Source organism: Gorilla gorilla, chromosome 6 (genome assembly GCF_029281585.2).
Source record: "Gorilla gorilla gorilla isolate KB3781 chromosome 6, NHGRI_mGorGor1-v2.1_pri, whole genome shotgun sequence".
NCBI lineage: Eukaryota > Metazoa > Chordata > Mammalia > Primates > Hominidae > Gorilla > Gorilla gorilla.
In genome coordinates, this window is record NC_073230.2 from 150,115,730 (window position 1) to 150,138,000 (window position 22,271).

Genomic DNA, 22,271 nt, shown 5'->3' on the forward strand with positions numbered 1-22,271 from the left:
AAGGAGTAGGTGAAGACACACAAAAAGTTTGTGAGCTTGGTGGTGGAGACAGTGGCTGAAGGGCCCAAGATGAAAGAAGTTTAGGGCTGGGTGAGTCAGTAAGCAAGAAGGGAGAAATGAGAACACTATAGGATGCTCACTTAATGAGGTTTCCCCTCCATTCCCCCACCATCCCATCCCACCCCAAACAAATCATCAAACAATAACTTAGGTATTTATTTCATTAGAGAATCAGGTAAACCTCACATTACACGGCCAAGGCCAAAATAATTTTGCACAGTTAGAATGTGTTCAAGAAACCAGCCACAATGTAACCGGATTAGATTTCACCAAGGAGATGACTGTGTTCCTCCAAATAAACTTCATTTAGGAAGATGACATTCCTCCAATATGTGGAAAGACAATAAATGCACTTTCTTCTCTCCACCACTGAGGAAGAAATTCTCCCTCTTGAGGGACCAACACTATTTCCTTTTTGCTGCTCTTTTCCCTTCTCCTTTCTTTGGTTTCTCCTTTCCACGAAGCTTCTTTAGTCGTTTTTGCTCATCCATAAAATCCTGATGCTCATCTCTGAATGAAGAAGGAAAAAATAATTAACCAGTTATTTTTACGAGAGTAGAAAAGTACACTAATCTAGCACTGCTCTCTTAGGTCATTCTGGTTATCGATCTTTGACTTTTACAAGTTGGCCACATGCTCAGCTTGGTGAACAAAAAGTATAGGGAGTCCCTAACATAGAGATGCGGTGTATTCCAAAAGTTCACTTGAAAGTCCGTTTCCCCTCACAGAAACACTGCCACAAGCTGCAGGGAAATTCCCAGGCCAGCCTACATAAACCTACATAACAATGACGCAATACTAATGATTACCCCAAATTTCCCTGCAACACTAAGACTAAACAGAGAGGAGACAAAGTGGGCATCAGCTTCAATAGCTACACAGAGACCCTGACTGCCCTAGGGACTAGCATCTACTCAGAATGGGGTGAGGTCTGGAGGAAGCTCAGCCTGGCCAACATGGTGAAACCTTAGTGGCAGCAGGTAACTCACACAAAAAGGCTGCTGGGGAAAGGCTCAGGCAGAAGGAAGCCAAATCAAAAGACAGATACTAAAGGAATCAAAGCAGCCAGGACTACGTAAGTATGTGGATGGCATAGAAGTTGATGATTGCTTATATTATAAAAAAAGTCCACATCTTAAGCCCAGATACCTAAAGATTGGTATGGTGTTTAAACATGTAAGCTCTGGATTCCATGTGAACCTGGGTTCAAATCACGGCTCCACCATTTACTAGATCTGTCACCTTGGATAAGTGGCCTTACCTCCCTGCGCCTTAGTTTCCTAACCTGTAAAGTGTGGATAATAACAATGTATGAATCAAATGTAAGAGAGGGGTGTGCTAAGCTTAAGTTTTAACTCTCTAGGCTATCCATGAACATCATGGACAGTATACAACTCTTTGGGATTAGTGGCGAGTGTCCCCAAATAATTCTCAACAGTGCAGCTGGTATAATTCTTCTAAAATATATGTCAGATCATGCCACTCCTGTTCATAGCCCTGCAAATGGTTCCCCATTTCAACCAGAGCAAATGCCATTGTCCTTACTATGGCTTCACAGCCCCTTGCAATCCGTCTCCAGTCCCACACCCTCCCGGTACCTGCACGCCTCCTGGAAAGGAACACTCCCACCTCAAGGCCTTTGCTGTGCTCTTGCCCCTCTGCCTTGCAAACTCTTCCCCAAGTCCTACTCGGCTCACTCACCACCTTCAAGCCTCTGCTTAAACCTCAACTCCTCAACGAGGCTGACCCTGACTGTCCTGTTTCATCCTGTAATCTGGCCTCTCCCCACGTACTGCAGGCCCCGTCAGCACTCTGGATCCTGCTCAGCCGGCTCTACTATTTTTTTCCACAGCATGTTCAACTTTGTAACAGATCCTATAATTTACTTATTTTTCCCCCCCTCTTCTGTCCCTCCTTCATTCTCATCAACCGTTGGACAGAAAGAAAGCTTTCTGGCGACTCTGTCTCTGTTGATGATACAAGCTAGGTACCTGGTTAACTGAATGAATCAATTGTTTCTGAGAACTGGTGCTTCCCTCCCTCTTTTGCAGGTCTCTGAATAATATTTTCTTTATTGGAGACTGTCTAGTTTCATCCTGCCTGATGCCACAGGAGGCCTAGCATTAGAGGTATCATTTACCATACCTAGTGACTACGTGAAAATAATTTTGTTTTTCTATGGATAACTATTTTTCCCTGTCCCCAAAGATAGCTAAGTCTTTATTTTTCAAACAAACAGACAGCAGCAGCAAAAAGATAAATTAAAATAACTGAATGTGATTTTTTCATGGGTTATAATCTTCTCCTCAGGATATCTGCCTCTCAATATTTTATTTTGGATTATAATAAAATTAGTTTTTATTTTCTGAGCCCAGACTAATGGCAAGAGAGGTAGTCCCAAAGCAATTCCAAACATTCCAAACATGTCATAGATTGTAACCTCTAATGTTAACCAAGCACATCTATTACGTTCACCGCTGTTCCCCTAGTGCCATCTTAAGTGCCTGCACGTGGAAGGTACGTAAGAAATATCCACTGGATAGTGAATGTACCAATCTTTAGTGATCTGCAATGAATGTTATGCTGTACTATTAATTCTATTGTATTAGAATAAATGGTTCCCAATAATTTTAGTATTGTTGCCCAAAGACAAGTCCAATTACAACTTGTTAAATTTTTAAAAAGATGGTAGGTATTTTAACTTTATACAATTATGTACTATTTGAATTCTTTTGTAATGGGCATGTATTAGTTTGGTAATTAAAAAAATAATTTTTTTTTTTGAGACCGAATCTCGCTCTGTTGCTGGAGTGCAGTAGCACGATCTCGGCTCACTGTAACCTCTTCCTCCTGAGTTCAAGCGATTCTCCTGACTCAGCCTCCCAAGTAGCTGGGATTACAGGCATGTGCTACCACACCCAGCTAATTCTTATATTTTTAGTAGAGATGGGGTTTCACCATGTTGGCCAGGCTGGTCTCGAATTCCTGACCTCAAGTGGTCTGCCTGCCTTGGCCTCCCAAAGTGCTGGGATTACAGCTGTGAGCTATCATACCTGGCCAAAAAAATAATTTAATGAGAAAGATCACATAGGTATTTGATTTTTTTTTTTTTTTGAGATAGAGTCTTGCTTTGTCACCCAGGCTGGAGTACAGTGGCATGATCTTGACTCACTGCAACCTCCATCTCCTGGGTTCAAGCAATTCTCTTGCCTCAGCCTCCCAAGTAGCTGGAATTACAGGCGTGTGCCACCACGCCCAGCTAATTTTTGTATTTTTAGTAGAGACGGGGTTTCACCATGTTGGCCAGGCTGGTCTCAAACTCCTGACCTCAGATGATCTGTCTGCCTCGGCCTCCCAAAGTGCTGGGATTATAGGCCTGAGCCATTGTGCCTGGCCTGATCTTTTTTTTTTTTAGAGATGCACACAGTTCTAAGCACCTACTCCCTAGACATACACACACATACAAACACATGGTGTTAAGAACCTGTGTGATTTACGTTATTATCCTTAAAGGCAAACTACAGCTTATCCAGACCAAATTAATATGTCAAAAAGGGTACAAAATAAAAATGCCAGAAGACAGTAGGAAGAAATGTCAACAAAAATGCCGCCAGAAGAGAAAGAAGGCTCCCACATACCAGTTAAGCAGCAGATCAGGTGTCGGTCAGGGACTCTGTTCATCTGATAACAAGAGCCCACTGCCCTGGCAACCTTGGTGTTTCTGAGGCTTTCTTCCTCAGTACTTGGACCAGTTTTTCTCTGCATTGTTTTTTTTTTTTTTTTTCTCGAGATGGAGTCTCACTCTGTCGCCAGGCTGGAGTGCAGTGGCGTGATCTTGGCTCACTGCAACCTCTGCCTCCCAGATTCAAGCAATTCTCCTGCCTCAGCCTCCCGAGTAGCTGGGACTACAGGCGTGCACCACCATGCCCAGCTAATTTTTGTATTTTTAGTAGAGACAGGGTTTCACCAAGTTGGCCAGGATGGTCTTGATTTCTTGACCTCGTGATCTGCCCGCCTCGGCCTCCCAAAGTGCTGGGATTACAGGCGTGAGCCACCGTGCCCGGCCTCTTGGCATCCTTTTTAGAGTGCTCTTAGATTAACAAATGATTAAACACCTCTCTACAGCTCAGTATCTATTCAACATTAGTCATGTTGTAGACATAATTAAAATATATCTTCCAACAAGCATGAATTTCCTTTTTTTTTTGGTCTCTCCATTGGGTATTTTGAAAGAAGCCTTTCTCCTGCAAACTGTACCTTTTGAACTACCTGGGCTCTATTATAAGAACAAAACTACAAGGATAGAAAGGCTAATTTTTTTCCTTTTCTGATCTACTGAAAAAAAGTCTCTCATAGGTCCCTCTTTGTGTTTGTCATCACCTGTAGAGTCCAAGAAATCGGAGCGTCTGCATGAGTTCAGCGTAAGTGTGGTGATTTGGATACCAATCATAAGTCTCCTTCTTCTTGGCCAAGGGCAGTTCACTAAACAGTTTCACCACTTTCATAGACTTGGAATTAGTAGGCCTGGTGACTTCACCAAATAGCCGGGCACTGAGACGAGACATGCGGAAGGCATATTCTGAAAGGGAGGACATTTCTTCAGTGGCAAGGAGTTAGAGTTCCTATTGAAAATGAGAAGAAAGGTAAACAGGTTAGGGTAAGAAATTCCAAGATTAGCTAATGAATACGTTAGAAAATGCAAACACAGCAAGCCACTCATGGATCAGTGCAGTGTTGGCAGGATATGCCTTGGAGTGGAGAAGTATCCACAGTTCAAATGGCTATTTCCTTTCCATGCTTTACAGCTGCGATTTTTGCACTTCGTGTTTACATGCTATTACTTCCTTGCTGTATTGCCTCCTTTGCAACCAACTATTTTGTGATTCACCAGGTTATTTACTGACAGTCAGTTTACCTATTTGTAGGCTGGGGATGAAGACAGGGAAACAAGTTATCCTAGTCCAGCATTATTATACCTTCAGAAAACACCCACCTAAGCAATCTGCAGCATTAATATGCTGACTGCTTGCCATCAAAAGGTGTAATCATGGCAGAGACATAATTATGTTGTCTTTACTGTCAGTCCTTTGAACACTGTTCTCCTCAAGGGCTCCAGAAGGCTCTGAGAGCTGCTAATGAGTTATGAGGTCATTTGGCTTCTAGGTTACTGAACTGAATTTTGCCTAGAGACTGAGAGCCATTTGGGAAAAACACACAGTAGCCCTATAGAAATAAATCCAATAGCTCAAAAGATCCATTTTCTTACTAAATAGAAGGCACGTATGAATTGTAAGGTTACTTGCTGTATCCTCCATCTTATATATTCTGCTTTAATGCAAACTAGCTAAGTTCTTATCAGCTGGAAACAGTAGCTTTTTCTTCAGAGACATACAACACTGAAATGGGTATAAGAATGATATCCGTGATATGCACGAATTACAGCTAATAGACATAAAAAACTATACGGGGGATACATAAAAATCAAGAAAGCTGCTGGTGGAATAACTATCTCAACTCAGTTTAGACCAGACGTAGGGGTTATTGTTGGCAGAATATGCCAATTTATGAGAAATTTTAGTAGTGAGATGAGAATCTTTGCTGACTCAGAGACTATCCTGGGAAACAGTTCAGCTGAGATGAAAAGGTGCTGATATTCAAGCAGGAAAAAGGCATAAACTTTGAAAAACCAATGGGAGAAATGCACCAAAAAACCCTCCTACATAAAAATGGTGCCAAGTGAATTTCAAAATAGTTCTTGCAAGAAAACAAACCGTGTTTAAATTAAGTAAGTTTTAATGCCTGTTTCAAGATCCATTAACAGAGGAGGCTGGGCATGGTAGCTCATGCCTACAATCCCAGTACTTTGAGAGGCTGAGGTGGGAGGATTGCTTGAGGTCAGGACTTCAAGACCAGCCCAGGCAACATGGAGAAATCTTGTTTTTACAGGAAAAAAAAAAAAAAAAGAAAAAAAAAAGAAAATAAGAAAATTAGTCTGGTATGGTAGTGCACACCTGTAGTTCCAGCTACTCGTGGAGGCTGAGGAGGGGGACATCGCTTGAGCACAGGAGTTTGAGGTTACACTAAGTTATGACTGCACTACTGTACTCTAGCCTGAGTAACAGAGCAAGACTGTGTGTCCAAAAAAAAAGCAATCTCAAACCACTGTCAACCTCAAAATCATTCAGAACACCAACCAAGCAATTTTGGGTCAATAGTGCCACCTGAAGGCTGGCAACGGTAGAACTGTCAGATCCAACGTCCACCCCTCCCTCCCCACCATCTGCAGATCATCTACAAGCCTGTTCTTCCTTTTCCATTCAGCATTCTCAGTTTCCTGATTCACTTCTTTCCCAACTCTGGTTGGGGGTGGGGTTGTTAGGACTAGGGTTATAGTCTCAAGGTGAAAAAAATTCATTTAGCAGTTTAATGTATAAACAAATCAGTGCCATAAACCTCTAAAAAGCCTTGCAAATGTCCAGAGTCACCTAGTTTCTTTGCATGCTTTTTCTCTTCCTTTGCCCTTTAAAGTTACCTTTTTCCAAACATTAGATTAAAAAACAATAGTTTCTTCATCAACTTTGCTTTGTTTGCTTAATTACCATTGTGGCATCAGAATAGATTTCTGCTGTAATTGCACAGTATTTCCACAGTTAGTTATCTGTAAGCTGGTCTGGGAACTATCAGTTTGTTATAGTGTTTTCAGGAAAATCTGTTCTGAATTCCAAGTCCCTTTATTTGTCAATGAAGAGGCAACAGGGATTCCTGAGGCCTAGGTTTGACTGCTGGTTCTGTCAGTTAATCCTTGGGTTATTGTGAACAGTTACTCATCCTCTCTGAGTCTCCTTTTCTGAAAACAAAGCTTGCATGACTAGTGCGAAAATGAGTAACAGTGGCACTCAGTAGTAAATGGTAACTTACAAAAAAGAACGAGCCCAGATCTGTAAGTTTGGTTTTCATATGTTCTACATAGACACATTTCTTTATTCCTTGTTCTTAATCATGTTTAAGAAAAAAAAAAGAGAGACAGACAGATAGACAGATAGATACTCCATATAGTAAAAACTTTGTGCCTCCCTGGAATGATGACCTCATTTACAAAGACTGACAGCCAGAGAAACATAGGGAGAGGACCAGCACCTTGGTAACTTGACAAGATAGCCAGGAGGAGGAAGGGACTCAGTAGGACAGTAGTCACTGAAGCCATCACAGGATGCTGCTGTTATCTCCATGCCCATTTTGGAATGTGGCAAATTACTGGGATACATAACTTGTAAGTAAAAAGGTCACACTAGAATCGGCTGGAACATGGTTATATCATAAAATCCAAGTCCTAAAGTTTTATGACAGAGAAAGGGAATAAGCCTTTTCAAACCTGAATCCCTTACTAGAAACGAAGGCCCACTTGCTAAACAGGAGGAAACTGAAAGTGGTTTTAACAATTACAAATGACACTGCTTTGTTGTTTCCTTCCACAGTGCACAGACACGTCTCTCACGAAGAATAACACGAGAGCTTTTCTTATAATGTGCATGTCAATTACATTTTGATTCACATGAAACCATTCTCAGGGAGTACAAGTCACTTTAAGTGTTACCTTTCTTTAAATGTGAACTAAAGAAAACTGTACTATCATGAAAAAAGTTAACTGGAGCTGAAAATGCTAAGCAAAAACAAATACTCAAATGTGCTGAGCAAAACAAATTAAGCCCACATGAGAAGAAAATTCCCATATTTTTACTTTGGCATAACAGGGCAAATTTCTTTGATCTTTTTGATAGGTCTGATGCATTTAAAAGATTATTTCAGTAAGCGGCTTTGTATTAGGTTTGCCTTTTCTCTTTGAAAGGTAAAGATGAAGTGCAAGAGTTCTTAACCGGGATGTGCTTCAGCGTTTTGAAACCAATAGAAGTGTACATCTGTATGCTGATATGTGTATGTATGTGTGTGTGTAAATTGTTCTGGGAGAGAGCTTTCTCCAGTTTCCCAAAAACCATTGGTTAGCAGAACGCACCAGCTGCAGAATAAAAAAGCTGGTTGGAATCTCGCCTCTGCCTTTTAATGGCCACGTCGTTTTTGTAATGGTGCTTATTCTCTGCCAGGTTCTCTCATCGACTACACAAGGACAGTCATACTATCTGCGATGTGAAGCTAATATGCAAAATTCACGGCACAGTGCCCACCCTAATAACCATCAGGATCCAAGGAACTCACATACAGTGTACACACGTTGTCACAGAAACAATCTAAACATAAAAACAATCTCAACAGAATGCTTAAAAACAAAAAAACCCGGTACCGATTATTTTACGGAGTCATAGAGATATCAACGGCACTGAAAATGTATTAGCTGCATTCAGTTCACCAAGAACAATCTTCAACTCCCTCCACCTGACTCGATCATGCCTGACTGTGATGGAAACTGTAGTAGTGTCAAGTCAACCGATGTTTGACTCGGGAGCGCATTTCGCAAATATTTTTCTTAAATATCACCTCACCGTATTTTTCTTAAGGTGGTTACAAAATTAATCTGCAGCCCACCACCCAAAGCTACAGTGCCGAAGGCCGTGTGATGAGCAGAGAAACTGAGCCTTCCACTGTTAACCAATATGGAAGAGAGTAACCGCGCCTGAGAGGAAATTACGGCAGCGGAAACGCGGGTATCCTACGTTTAAGAAATCCCCCCAACTGAGGCAGAAAAAGGCCAAGTTATTTGTGTGATGCACGTGAACCGCCCGAGCTGGTCACTAATGAAATGGATTCGCCCTATTCCTGGCGACTCTACAAGGTTGGAGACCCTCGTAGACCTCTACAGCCATCGCCCCTCGCTGCAGACCCCCAAAGTCACCGACAACCTTACCTGGACCTGACCTTCCTCACCGACGCGCCCTCGTCCCGGAAGGCCCGCCCCCTACCCGGCTCCAAGCTCGCGCTGGCAACTATTACGGGGAGCAGTAGAGAAACGGAAGCTTGGCAGCTAGAGCGGAGCCCTAGTGAACGACCCGGAGTTACTGGCTCCCCCTCCTGAGGCCTCCGAGGTGTACCTGGCGCCTGCGCAGTTAGGCTAGCGCCGCCGCCTGTGCGGAGGACCCGGGGAGGTGGTGGGCTGGGGAGAGTTAGGGAGGTCTGGCTCTCCTGGAAGGGCTTGCACGGTTCGGTAGTATGTTTTGGTGGGAATGGCTACAGACCTGCCTCCAAAAGCTCTGAAGCAATGGCGGTGCGTGTGCCGTGTGGTCTTTCTGACCGACTTGCGGCGCCATCCCCCTCCCCTTCCATCTATCTGCTCATCCTCTAATAGTTAATTAGGATCACCAGCTGCAAGCCTTCCTTGCTACTGGGTTAGGAGCGCTTTCCCCCATTGACCCAGGAGCTTCTTCAGGGAGTAGGGGATGGAACGTTTGTCTCCTCAGTAGTTATCTTAGACCTCGCTGGGCAGATAGTAGAAAACGTTGTGAGTATTTCACCCCATACTAAATCTGTTTTCAAGCAAGCCACATCCCATAGGCGATGTATGCAGCACTTACTCAATGTTTGATAGTTTGGGTGAGGAAACTGTACTCGTTTTCTGAGTATCGTTCAAGGCATTTTATAAATATTTCAAAATGTACCCTGGAATTAATATCGGTAGTGAGTTGCCTACCTAGTGGGTATTGTATTTACACCCTCTTTCCTCCTACAGAATTTACTTTTAAGTTAGAATTTGACGTCTAATCAATCTATGCTATAGGATTTGCTTTTATCAAGTTAAGTTTTGACATGTTATCAGCCTTATATGATATAGTAAACAGCCTTATAAAGTTGGGTCTAGTGACTACATTTAAGTTTACAAAGGGGTAATGAGTATCCTATACATGGCTACAGTCCAGAAAAGAAGTCCTAAGGAGCGAAACTCCTGGGAGAAATTTCATCTTGTCTTTTGTACTTGTTTCTGTGGAGTTGGCTTGTTTTTATGTAATGGCCACTGAATCATATAAACAAGAAGACTTCCTTTACGTGTAAGCTGCTGGTTTAAAGCCAAATTTTAGTTGGCTTGAGGCAAGAGCTATATATATGTGTGTATATATATATACACATATATATATTTTTTGCATAAACCTTGTTGGCTTTGTTTTGTATATCCTTCCTGTTTTTTCCTTTTCACGTATGAATTATTGGTGTTATCAATGTTTTGTGAATTACTATAAGCTACCATAAATCTTTCTTGAAACATAGCTAGGTCTATAGAGTTTCAGGTGACTGTTTAGGTACTTTGCACTATCACTTTTATTAAGTCAATTTCATGGGGTTCATATTAGTTTCCTGAGGCTGCTATAATAAAATACCACAAACTCGGTGTTGTAGAGCAACTGAAATTTATTACCTTACAGTTCTAGAGGCCATAAATTCAAAATCAGCATCACTGGGCCAAAATCAAGATGTTGACAGGGCTGTGTTCCCTCCAGAGACTCTAGGGGAGAATCAGTTCTTTGACTCTTCCAGCTTCTGGTGGCTGCTGGCATTCATTGGCTTGTGGCCACATCACTTTAGACTTCAAGGCCAACATCTTCACATCTTTGGTCCCTTTTCACATTGCCTTCACTATGTGTGTCAGACTTCCCATTGCCTCCCTTTTAGGAGTGTGTAATTGCATTTAAGGCCCATGGAGCTAATCCAAAATAGTCTCTCAATCTGAAGATCCTTAATTTAATCACATCCTCAAAGGCCTTTTCCCTGTATCTGGTAACATTTGCAAGTCCCAGGGATTAGACTCTGTTATCTTTGGGGAACAGTTTTAGCCTACCACAGGATTAGAAGGAGTAAGCCATTGAAATTGGCCAATCAGAGACTGTTACTTATCAATAGGAAAATTGGAATATTAGGGATGGAAAAATGAAATGAATAGAATAAAATTGAACCTCCTATGGATATTGACTTCACCAGACCTTGGCTTACCCATTTACACCTCCAAGATAATGCAGTTTTAAGAGCACTTTTTATAATCAGAGATTGCTCTATAAATCAGATATTCCCTTATATATTTCTATTTTCTGTAGTCCTATGTTTTCCAATTGTGTGCTGTGAATCATTAGTTGGCTGTGAAATCAATTTAGTGAATAGAGACCAGCATTAAAAGAAAGACATTAGGATAAAAAATATCTAAATGCATCACATGTAGTAGGGGTAATTATTGTTTCATGAAACAATATGTATATGTGCATTGGATCATAATATAAATATATTTCTTGCTGTAGGTTGTGGTAAAATGGAAAGCCTCCACTTTAAGTGATTTCATTATTCATCGTACTCTTTGGCAAATGTTCTTTGTCATTAAGCAGGGCAAGAATTAAAGCTACATCAACTTAAAGTTCTTATGGTGTGGCATAGTCCAAGGGGCAGGGGAATATTTATTGCTTTAAGTAAATCAATTTACAGATACCGTATTTTCATAAGTATTCTTTCTTAGCCTCATGTAGGTTCTTTTTTACGTCTGCATTTACAATAGTTCTTGGACCTTACAAAAGAAAGGTATATCCATCACTGAAGCTGTGAGGGATATACCTTCCAGGATGACAGCTGAAAGGAAGATTCAAAATGTTTTGGAGGAAGCTTCCTCTAATGATCAATCAAGGCACCATCAACCCTTCTTAGGCTTCATGTCTTTTCCTATCTTACATATATTCCACTTAAGGGTGAAGTACGACTGTCGGAAATATGGTAATTGGTTTGTTGTGATTTTCTGAAATCAGATATACTGTGTGAATGTTAGTGGTAAGAGTGACAGTAATTTTCCTTTAATCATCAGATATCTTCCATCCTCTGTTGAAAAGTGCAGTGTTTTTGAAGGAGAATCTGGTAAGAGCAGAGCAAAGCAGCACTGAAGAAAGTATCGAAGCCAATTTTTTTTCCCGTATATTTAAACCTAAGCAATTCTTTTCAGCTATTCTCAGTACTTCTCCATAGGATATAGCATTATCTGGAAAGAAAAGCAACTCTGAACAGCTGAAGTAGTAGAGCTTTGTGACAGATTTTTTTTTTTTTTTTTTTTTGGACAGAGTCTCACTCCGTGGCCCAGGCTGGAGTGCAGTGGCGTGATCTCGGCTCACTGCAACCCTCGTCTCCTGGGTCCAAGCAATTCTTGTGCCTCAGCCTCCTGAATAGCTGGGATTACAGACACCTGCCACCACGCCCAGCTAATTTTTGTATTTTTAGTAGAGACAGAATTTTGCCATGTTGGCCAGGCTGGTCTTAAACTCCTGACCTTAGGTGATCCACCTGCCTCCATCTTCCAAAGTGCTGGGATTACAGATGTGAGCCATCGCCCCTGGCCGTGACACTGATCATTATAAATATCGTACAGATCATTTTCAGGTACCTTCATATTTTTCACATTGCACTGGAATAAACTGTGCAAAAGTCATACATAATTTTATTTTAGATTTGGTGTGTGTTCAATGAATGTGAAAATGTATTGTGATAATCACTGATACAGTTCACTAAATCTTTTCCATTTCCTTCCACTTTAGCTAGATTGTATTTCATGGGAATTCTGAGATTGGTTAGGACCATGTGACTTTTTCTGGCCAATGAGTTATGAGCAGATGTGAAGCGTCACCTTCTGATTAAGGTGGTTATTTACCCTGATGAAACTCCAGAGCTCTCCTTCCCTTCTGAGACAGAGAGTTGTTGCTCTGTCAGCCTGTGCTCCTGAGTTGTTATGAAGGGCTGATCCTATTCCACCAGCCATAATGCAAATATAGCTTTTGTTAGAAATGAGCCGTTGTTGTTTTAATTCACATGCCTTTGTTTTAAGTCATACAAATTTGTTGTCTGTTATTGGAGCATGACCTAGCCTATCTTGTCTGATACACTTATTTTTATCAAATTCTATTATGAAATAGAGAAATACTTCAATCCTGACTTTCTTTCTGCCTCTTATTAACAAAAATAAAATTATGCTTTAGCTTCTAGGCTGATTACTTTTTAAATAGCATATTCTTTTATTCTTCATTAAATATATAGGAAACATTTTGATTATGATTTCCAAAAAATTGTTTAGAGCTATTCTAGAATATTTATATATTATTCTTCTTCAGTTATTCCTAAAAGCTGAAAACCAAAGTTCAATATACACACAGACATACTGAAGGAATATTGTCTGTTATACTCTAATTCATAAATAACATTCATCTCACACATTATGATTTATTATTAGGAAATAAGTAATGAGAAAAACCATATAGATTTATTCTTGGTTTTATGGCTTATTATAAAAATGGATAAACCAATTCTAATAGTTTTGATATCATTTTAATATTGGCTGCTTTTAATAATTGAGGTTATGAGATGTATTTGATAATTTCCTAGTTTAAAAAAACTAAGAATACATATTCTAATACATTTAGTTAAAAATGAGGTTAGAAAGTAAATCTGACCTAGATGATTGGTTTGACAATGAGGATTAACTTTACTAATTAGATTATGTGGCTAATGGGTGTTTTCTATAAATTGAATAAGCCATATCTACAGCTCCAAGGTTTGGCAAAAATGTATAAAGTGCATGATGATATAAATCATTTTATAAAAGATATTTTGTATCAAAATTAACAATATATCCATTTTGCTAACCCCTTGATGGGCTCAAAGATCCTCCCACCTCAGCCTCTGGAATAGGTGAGACTACAGGTATGAGCCACCATGCCTGACTACTGTTTAAAGTTTTTGTAGAGACTGGGTCTTGCTATGTTGCCTAGACTTGACTCGAACTCCTGGACTCAGGTGATCCTTCCCCGCTTGGCCTCCCAAAGTGTTGGGATTACAGGTGTAAGCCACTGTTCCTGGATAAAACAAGGTGATTCTAAATGAAAACAGAACAAATATAGATTTTGCAAATCTTGGTGTTGCCTTTTTGGTATATTTCCCAAACGTTGTGAAAGCGAATGACTGTATACTACATGCTCTTAAAAGTCAGGTTGAAAGTAATTCTTTGTTTTCAGAAAAAGAAGAAGGGACTAGGTAAGTTTTTAGCTGACAGATAATTAAATAATTTTTGTGATAGATTTCTATGTACCTTTGTCATATAACTCAGAGAGAGTTCAAATAATTGGGTGATATTGTCATACGCTAAAACATGGATGAACCTTGAGGACATTATGCTAAGTGAAATAAGCCAGTCACTAAAAGACAAATATTGTATGGTTCCACTTATATGAGGCATATAAAGTGGTCAAATTCTTAGAAATGGAAAGTAGAATGGTGGTTGCCAGAGAGTGGAGGGAGGGAGGAAGGGGAGTTGTTCCATGGATACACAGTTGCAGTTTTGCAAGATTAAAATTTTCTAGAGACTTATTGTTCAACAATGTGCATATAGTCAACACTACTGTACTGTACACTTAAAGATGGTTAAGATGGTAAATTTTATGTTCTGTGTTTTTTTTACCATGGTTTAAAAAAATTGTGTGGTACTGCTATAACACAGGTTTTCCCACTTCCATCCACTTACGTGAACACATTTTCTCAATGCTTACATCCATTTAAGTGAAGATAGTAATAGGATTGATGCTGTCCCCTCCAAGCAATTAAAAAGTCATATTTGAATATATTAACTACATGGGGAAAACTTCATCTATCAAGGGATATGTTAAGAAGTTTTTTGTTTATAAGTGTTCATCAAAATTCATGATATATTTAAGTCATTTTGATCATTTGTGTACAAAAAGTTGTAATGATAACCCAAAGGGAAAAATATTTTCAACACATACTTTTAGTCATAGAAGTTAAAAAAGTTAAAATTCAATTGACAAATATTTTGTTGCAGGAAAATATGACACATGGTCAGTAAAAGCTTTCAAGCATAAAAACATATTAAGATAAAGTAACATTTTGTGAGAGGAGTAGAATATAACTTCAAGGAGAAAAAGCAATGATGTAAACTGGTCAGGTGCAGTGGCTCATGCCTGTAATCCTAGCACTTTGAAAGGCTGAGGCGGAAGGATCTCTTGAGCTCAGAAGTTCGAGAGTCTAGGCAACACAGGGAGACCTTTTTTTGCATTTCAGTAGTTTTGGGGGGAACAGGTGGTGTTTGGTTACATGAATTTTTTTTTTTTTTTTTTGAGACAGAGTCTCACTCTGTCACCCAGGCTGGAGTGCAGTGGTGCAATCTTAGCTCACTGCAACCTCCGCCTCCCCAGTCCAAGTGATTCTCCTGCCTCAGCCTCCCGAGTAGCTGGGACTACAGGTGCGTGCCACCACACCCGGCTAATTTTTTGTATTTTTTAGTACAGATGGGGTTTCACCGTGTTAGCCAGGATGGTCTCGATCTCCTGGCCTTGTGATCCACCCGCCTTGGCCTCCCAAAGTGCTGGGATTACAGGCATGAGCCATTGTGCCCGGCCCTACGTGGATAAATTTTTTAGTGGTGATTTCTGAGATTTTGGTGCAACTATCACTCGAGCAGTGTACACTGTACTCAGTGTGTAGTCTTTTATCCCTCACCCCCACTCCTGCCCTTCCCCCTGAGTTTCCAGAGTCATAATATCATTCTTATGCCTTTGTGTCTTCATAGCTTAGCTTCCACTTATAAGTGAGAACATATAATGTTTGGCTTTTCTTCGAGTTACTTCACTTAGGATAATAGTCTCCAACTCCATCCAGGTTGCTGTGAATGCCATTGTTTTGTTCCTTTTTATGGCTGTGTAGTATTCCATGATATATATATCACATTTTCTTTACCTGCTCGTTGATCGATGGGCATTTAGGCAGGTTCCGTATTTTTGCAATTGCAAATTGTGCTGCTATACACATGCGTATGCAAGTATCTTTTTCATATAATGAATTCTTTTCCTCTGGGTAAGTACCCAGTGGTGGGATTGGTGAGTGTGCAGGAAAAGTTAAATATTAAATTTCAACTCAATTGAATGTAGACACAAACAATGGGCACCAAGTCCTGGAACAGGTTGTATGAGCCTCTTCAGGCGTTCATCCAGCGCTGTTTCGGAGAAATCTCTATTTCAATCTATTCCTCTACATTAGTTATTGAAAAACAATAGACAATTGCAAAAACAAGTTGACCTTTTTGTGTTCCTTGAGCCCAGTCGTGAACGGCCCCAGTGACTGGGCCTCATGCCAAATAACTTGTTACAAGAAGAGCTAGGGTCCCAGACTGTGCCGAAGCTTTATGAGACCTTTCCTCGCCTGTGCAAGGATGAGTAGCTAACCCTGGAGCCCAGGCTGTTGCTTCCCAGTCTGGGGGTGAATCCTCCATAGTCTGTTGAATGTAAATATATATATCTGTTTTCCCTTCTCCCCTTCCCATTGCAATTTGCTTATTATATTTGCATTGCCATTTATGTGGGATAAAGCTTGTTTACCCTTAAAGGTATTATGTGCGTGTCTTTTCTTTTCCCCTTGCACGTTTCCTACACAGAACAAACGGTAGTTCTACTTTTAGTTCTTTAAGGAATCTCCACACTGTTTTCCATAGTGGTTATACTGTTTACATTCCCACTGGCTGTATGAAAATGTTCCCTTTTCACCACATCTATGCCAACATCTATTATTTTTTGATTTTTAAATTATGGTCATTCTTAAAGGAGTAAGGTGGTATTGCATTGTGGTTTTGATTTGCATTTCCCTGAGAATTAGTGTTGTTGAGCATTTTTTCATATGTTTCTTGGCCATTTGTATATCTTCTTTTGAGAATTGTCTATTCATGTCCTTAGCCCGCTTTTTGATGGGCTTATATGTTTTTTTTCTTGCTGATTTGTTTGAGTTCCTTGTAGATTCTGGATATTAGTCTTTTGTTGGGTGCCTAGTTTGTGAATATTTTCTCCCACTCTGTGGGTTGTTTACTCTGCTGATTATTTCTTTTGCTCTGCAGAAGCTTTTTAGTTTAATTAATCTCATCTATTGATCTTTATTTTTGCTGCATTTAGTTTTGGGTTCTTGGTCATGAACTCTTTGCCTAAGCCAATGTCTAGAAGAGTTTTTCCAATGTTATCTTCTAGAATGCTCATGCTTTCAGGTCTTAGATTTAAGTCTTTGATCTATCTTGAGTTGATTTTTGTATAACGTGAGAGATGAGTATGCAGATTCGTTCTTCTGCATGTGGCTGGCCAATTATTCCAGCACCATTTGTTGAATAGGGTGTCCTTTTCTTACTTTATGTTTTTGTTTGCTTTGTTGAAGATCAGTTGGCTGTTAACTGTTTGGCTTTATTTCTGGGTTCTCTATTCTGTTTCATTGGTCCATGTGCCTCTTTTTATACCAGTACCATGCTGTTTTGGGAATTATAGCCTTGTATTAATAGTATAGTTTGAAGCTGGGTAATGTGATGCCTCCAGATTTGCTCTTTTTGCTTAGTCTTGCTTCAGCTATGTGGGCTCTTTTCTGTTCCATATGAATTTTAGGATTTTTTTTCTAGTTCTGTGAACAATGATTGTGGTATTTTGATGAGAAGTGCATTCAATCTGTAGATTGCTTTTGGCAGTATGGTCATTTTCACAATATTGATTCTATCCATCCATGAGCATGGGATGTATTTCCATTTGTTTTTGTTGTCTGTGATTTCTTTCAGCAGTGTTTTGTAGTTTTCCTTGTAGAGATCTTTCACCTCCTTGGTTAGTTATATTCCTAAATATTTTATTTTATTTTAATTTATTTTATTTTTTTGCAGCTGTTGTAAAACAGCTCTTGAGTTCTTGATTTAATTCTCAACTTGGTTGCTGTTGGTGTATAGCAGTGCTACTTATTTGTGTACATTGATTTTGTATCCTGAAACTTTACTGAATTCATTAATCAGATCTAGGAGCTTTTTGGATGAGTCTTTAGGGTTTTCTAGATATATGATCATATCATCAGTGAACAGCAACACTTTGACTTCCTCTTTACTGATTTGGATGGCCTTTATTTCTTTCTCTTGTCGGATTGCTCTGGCTAGGACCCAGTACTATGTTGAATAAAAGTGGTGAGAGTGGACATCCTTGTCCTGTGCCAGTTCTTAGGGGGAATATTTTCAACTTTTCCCCATTCTGTATAATGTTAGCTGTGGGTTTGTCATAGATGGCTTTTATTACCTTAAGATATGTTCCTTCTTTGCCAGTTTTGCTGAGGGTTTTAATCATAAGGGGATGCTGGATTTTGTCAAATGCTTTTTCTGCATCTATTGAGATGATCACATGATTTTTATTTTTAATTCTGTTTATGTGGTATATCAAATTTATTGACTTGTGTATGTTAAACCAACCCTGCATCCCTGATATGAAACCCACTTGATCATTGTGTATTATCTTTTTGATATGCTGTTGGATTCAGTAGCAAGTATTTTGTTGAGGATTTTTGCATCTATATTCATCAGGGATATTGATCTGTAGTTTTCTTTTTCTTTCTTTCTTTTATTTTTTGGTAAGTCCTTTCCTGGTTTTGGCATTAGGGTAACACTGGCTTCATAGAATGATTTAGGGAGGATCCTCTCTTTCTCTATCTTTTGGAATGGTTTCAGTAGGATTGGTACCAATTTTTCTTTGAATGTCTGATAGAATTTAGTTATGAACCCATCTGGTCCTGGACCCTTTTTTTGTTGGCAATTTTAAAATTACTGTTTCAACCTCATTACTTGGTTTTGGTCTGTTTAGAGTTTCTATTTCTTCCTGATTTAATCTACGAAGGTTGTATTGATTTTGTTTGTCTTTTCAAAGAACCAGCTTTTTGTTTCTTTTATCTTTTGTGTGTGTGTGTGTTTTTGTTTCAGTTTCATTTAGTTCTGCTCTGATCTTTGTTATTCATTTTCTTCTACTGGGTTTGGGCTTGGTTTGTTCTTGTTTCTCTAATTCTTTGAGATGTGAGCTTAGATTGTCAGTTTGTGCTCTTTCAGACTTTTTGATGTAGGCATTTAATACTCTGAACTTTCCTCTTAGCACCGTTTTGCTGTATCCCAGACATTTTGATAGGTTGTATCACTATTATCATTCAGTTCAAATAATTTTTTAATTTCCATCTTGATTTCATTGTTGACCCGAAGATCATTCAAGAGCAGATTATTTAATTTCCATGTATTTGTTTTGTTTTGAGGCTTCCTTTTGGAGTTAATTTCCAATTTTATTGCACTGTGATCTGAGAGAGTACTTGATATGATTTCAGTTTTCTTAAATTATTGAGACTTGTTTTGTGGCCTATCTTGTGGTCTATCTTGGAGATTGTTCCTTGTGCTGATGAAAGTAATGTATATTCTGCAGTTGGGTAGAATGTTCTGTAAATATCTGTTAAGTGCATTTGTTCTAGGGTATAGTTTAAGTCCATTGTTTCTTTGTTAACTTTCTGTCTTGACTTGTTTAGTGCTGCCAGTGGAGTACTGAAATCTTCCACTGCTATTGTATTGCCAGCTATCTCATTTCTTAGGTCTAGTAGTGATTGTTTTATAAATTTAGAAGCTCCAGTTTTAGGTGCATATATATTAAGGATTGTGATATTTTCCTGTTGGACTAATCCTTTTATTTTTATATAATAATCCCTCTTTGTCTTTTTAAATGGTTGTTGCTTTATAATCTGCTTTGTCTGATATAAGAAAAGCTAATCCTGCTCCCTTTTGGTTTCCATTTGCAAGGAGTATTTTTTTCTATGCTTTAACCTTAAGTTTATGTGAGTACTTATGTGTTAGGTGAGTCTCTTGAAGACAGCAGATATTTGTTTGGTGGATTTTTATCCATTCTGCCATTCTGTGTCTTTTAAGTGGAGCGTTTAGGCCATTTATATTCAACATTAGTATTGAGGTGTAAGGTACTGTTCTCTTCATCATGCTAGTTGTTGCTTGACTACCTTTTTTTCATTGTGTTATTGTTTTATAGGCCCTGTGAGATTTATGCTTTAAAGGGGTTCTATTTTGGTGTACTTCAAGGTTTTGTTTCAATATTTACAACTCCTTTTAGCATTTCTTGTAGTGCTGGCTTGGTAGTGGTGAATACTCTCAGCATTTGTTTGTCTGAAAAAAACTTTATCTCTTCTTCATTTATGAAACTTAGTTTTGCCGGCTACAAAATTCTTGGCTGATAATTATTTTGTTAAAGGAGGATAAAGATAGCATCCCAATTCCTTCTGGCTTGCAGGGTTTCTGCTGAGATGTCTGCTGTTAATCTTATAGGTTTTCCGATGCTTTAGCCTCACAGCTCTTAAGATTCTTTCCCTCATCTTGACGTTAGATAACATGATGACTATGTGCCTGTGTTATGATCTTTTTGCAATTAATTTCCCAGGTGTTCTTTGAGTTTCTTGTGTGTAGATGTCTAGATCTCTAACAAGACCAAGGAAATTTTCCCTGATTATTCCTTCAAATATGTTTTGCAAACTTTTGGATTTCTCTTCTTCCTCAGGAGGGCCAATTATTCTTATGTTTGGTTGCTTAACATAATCCCAAATTTCTGGAGGCTTTGTTCATTTTTTAAAATTCTTTTTTCTTTGTCTTTGTTGAATTGGGTCAACTAGAAAGCCTTGTCTTTGAGCTCTGAAGTTCTTACTTCTACTTTTTCGATTGTATTGTTGAAATTTTCCAGTGTATTTTGCATTTCTCTAAGTGTGTCTTTCATTTCCAGATGTTGTGATTGTCTTTTCTTTATGATGTCTGTTTCTCTGGAGAGTTTTTCATCCATATCCTGTAGTGTATGTATGTGTGTGTGTGTGTGTGTGTGTGTTTGAAGGAGTCTCGCTCTGTCACCCAGGCTGGAGTGCAGTGTCATGATCTTGGCTCACTGCAACCTCTGCCTCCCAGGTTCAAGCAATTCTCCTGCCTTAGCCTCCCGAGTAGCTGGGATTACAGGCACATGCCACTATGCCTGGATAGTTTTTGTATTTTTAGTAAAGACAGAGTTTCCCCATGTTGGCCAGGCTAGTTTTGAACTCCTGACCTCAGGTGATCCACCCACCTTGGCCTCCCAAAGTGCTGGGATTACAGGTGTGAAGGTGTGAGTCACTGCCTGACCTGTTTTTTTTTTTTTTTTTGAGACAAAATCTCACTCTGTCGCCCAGGCTGGAGTGCAGTGGCGCGATCTCGGCTCGCTGTAAGCTCCGCCTCCCAGGTTCACGCCATTCATCTGCTTCAGCCTCCTGAGTAGCTGGGACTACAGGCACCCGCCACCACGCCTGGCTAGTTTTTTGTGTTTTTTAGTGGAGACTGGGTTTCACCATGTTAGCCAGGATGGTCTCGATCTCCTGACTTCGTGATCCGCCCGCCTTGGCTTCCCAAAGTACTGGGATTACAGGCTTGAGCCACCAGGCCTGGCTTTTTTTTTTTTTTTTTTTAAGACAGAGTCTTGCTCTGTCACCCAGGCTGAAGTACAGTGGCATGATCTTGGCTCACTGCACCCTCTGCCTCCTGGGCTCAAGCGATTCTCCTGCCTCAGCCTCCTGAGTAGCTGGGATTACTGTTGCCCATGACCACACCTGGCTAATTTTTGTAGTTTTAGTAGAGCAGGGTTTCACCATGTTGGCCAGGCTGGTCTCGAACTCCTGACCTCAGATAATCTGCCCACCTTGGCCTCCCAAAGTGCTGGGATTACAGGCGTGAGCCACCGTGCCTCCCCCGGCCTGTTTTTTTAAAAAAAATTTCTTTAAATTGGTTTTTACCTTTCTCTGTTACCTCCTTGAGTAGCTGGATAATCAACTGTCTGCATTCTTTACCTGGCAATTTAGAGATTCTTCTTGGTTTGATCCATTGCTGGAGAGCTAGTGTGATCTTTTGAGTGTGTGATAGAACCTTGTTTTGTAATATTACCAGACTTACTTTTCTGTTTCTTTTTCATTTGGGCAGACTGTTTCAGTGGAAAGATCTGGAACTCAAGGGCTGCTGTTCAGGTTCTTTTGTCCCACAAGGTAATTCCTTGATGCGGTGCTCTCCCCCTTCGCCTAGGAATGGGGCTTCCTGAGAGCCAGACTGCAGTGATTGTTATTGCCCTTCTGAGCCCTGGGCTGGTGCTAGGCAGTGTCTGCAAAGAGTCCTGTGATATGATCCATCTTCAAGTCTCCCAGCTGTGGATACCAGCACCTGCTCTGGTGGAGGTGGCAGGGGAGTGAAGTAGACTTAGACTCAGTTAGAGTCCTTGGGTGGTTTTGTTTAGTGTGCTGGTTTTCTCGAATGCTGGTTATGCTAGCAGTGAAGTTGTCACATAGATAGACTCAGGACCTCTGGTTGGCCAGGATGTTGCAGGTGGTGGAATTAGCTATTGTTTTCTCCTTCTTTGGAGCAGGATTGT

General features: G+C 39.9%; 1 protein-coding gene and 1 long non-coding RNA gene across 4 annotated transcripts in view; one reads left to right on the plus strand and one right to left on the minus strand.

The window, feature by feature from the left end:
• The window catches only part of LOC129523585 (uncharacterized), a 135,387-nt gene that overhangs the window by 80,541 nt on the left and 32,575 nt on the right, over positions 1 to 22,271 (plus strand). The window lies entirely within an intron of this gene.
• MRPS33 (mitochondrial ribosomal protein S33) lies at positions 203 to 9,005 on the minus strand. Of its 3 annotated transcripts, none has more exons than XM_019031819.4 (3): positions 8,918 to 9,005; positions 4,441 to 4,682; positions 203 to 570 (listed from the first exon to the last, which is right to left on the minus strand). In XM_019031819.4, exons 2-3 carry the CDS (start codon positions 4,653 to 4,655, stop codon positions 465 to 467), a joined length of 321 nt encoding a protein of 106 aa, XP_018887364.1. In that variant the 5' UTR covers positions 4,656 to 4,682; positions 8,918 to 9,005; the 3' UTR covers positions 203 to 464. The 3 variants fall into 3 exon arrangements, with proteins under 3 accessions (XP_018887364.1, XP_055202403.1, XP_030869302.1); XM_055346428.1 differs by having other exon boundaries at positions 8,727 to 8,925; XM_031013442.3 differs by lacking the exon at positions 8,918 to 9,005 and adding an exon at positions 8,556 to 8,683.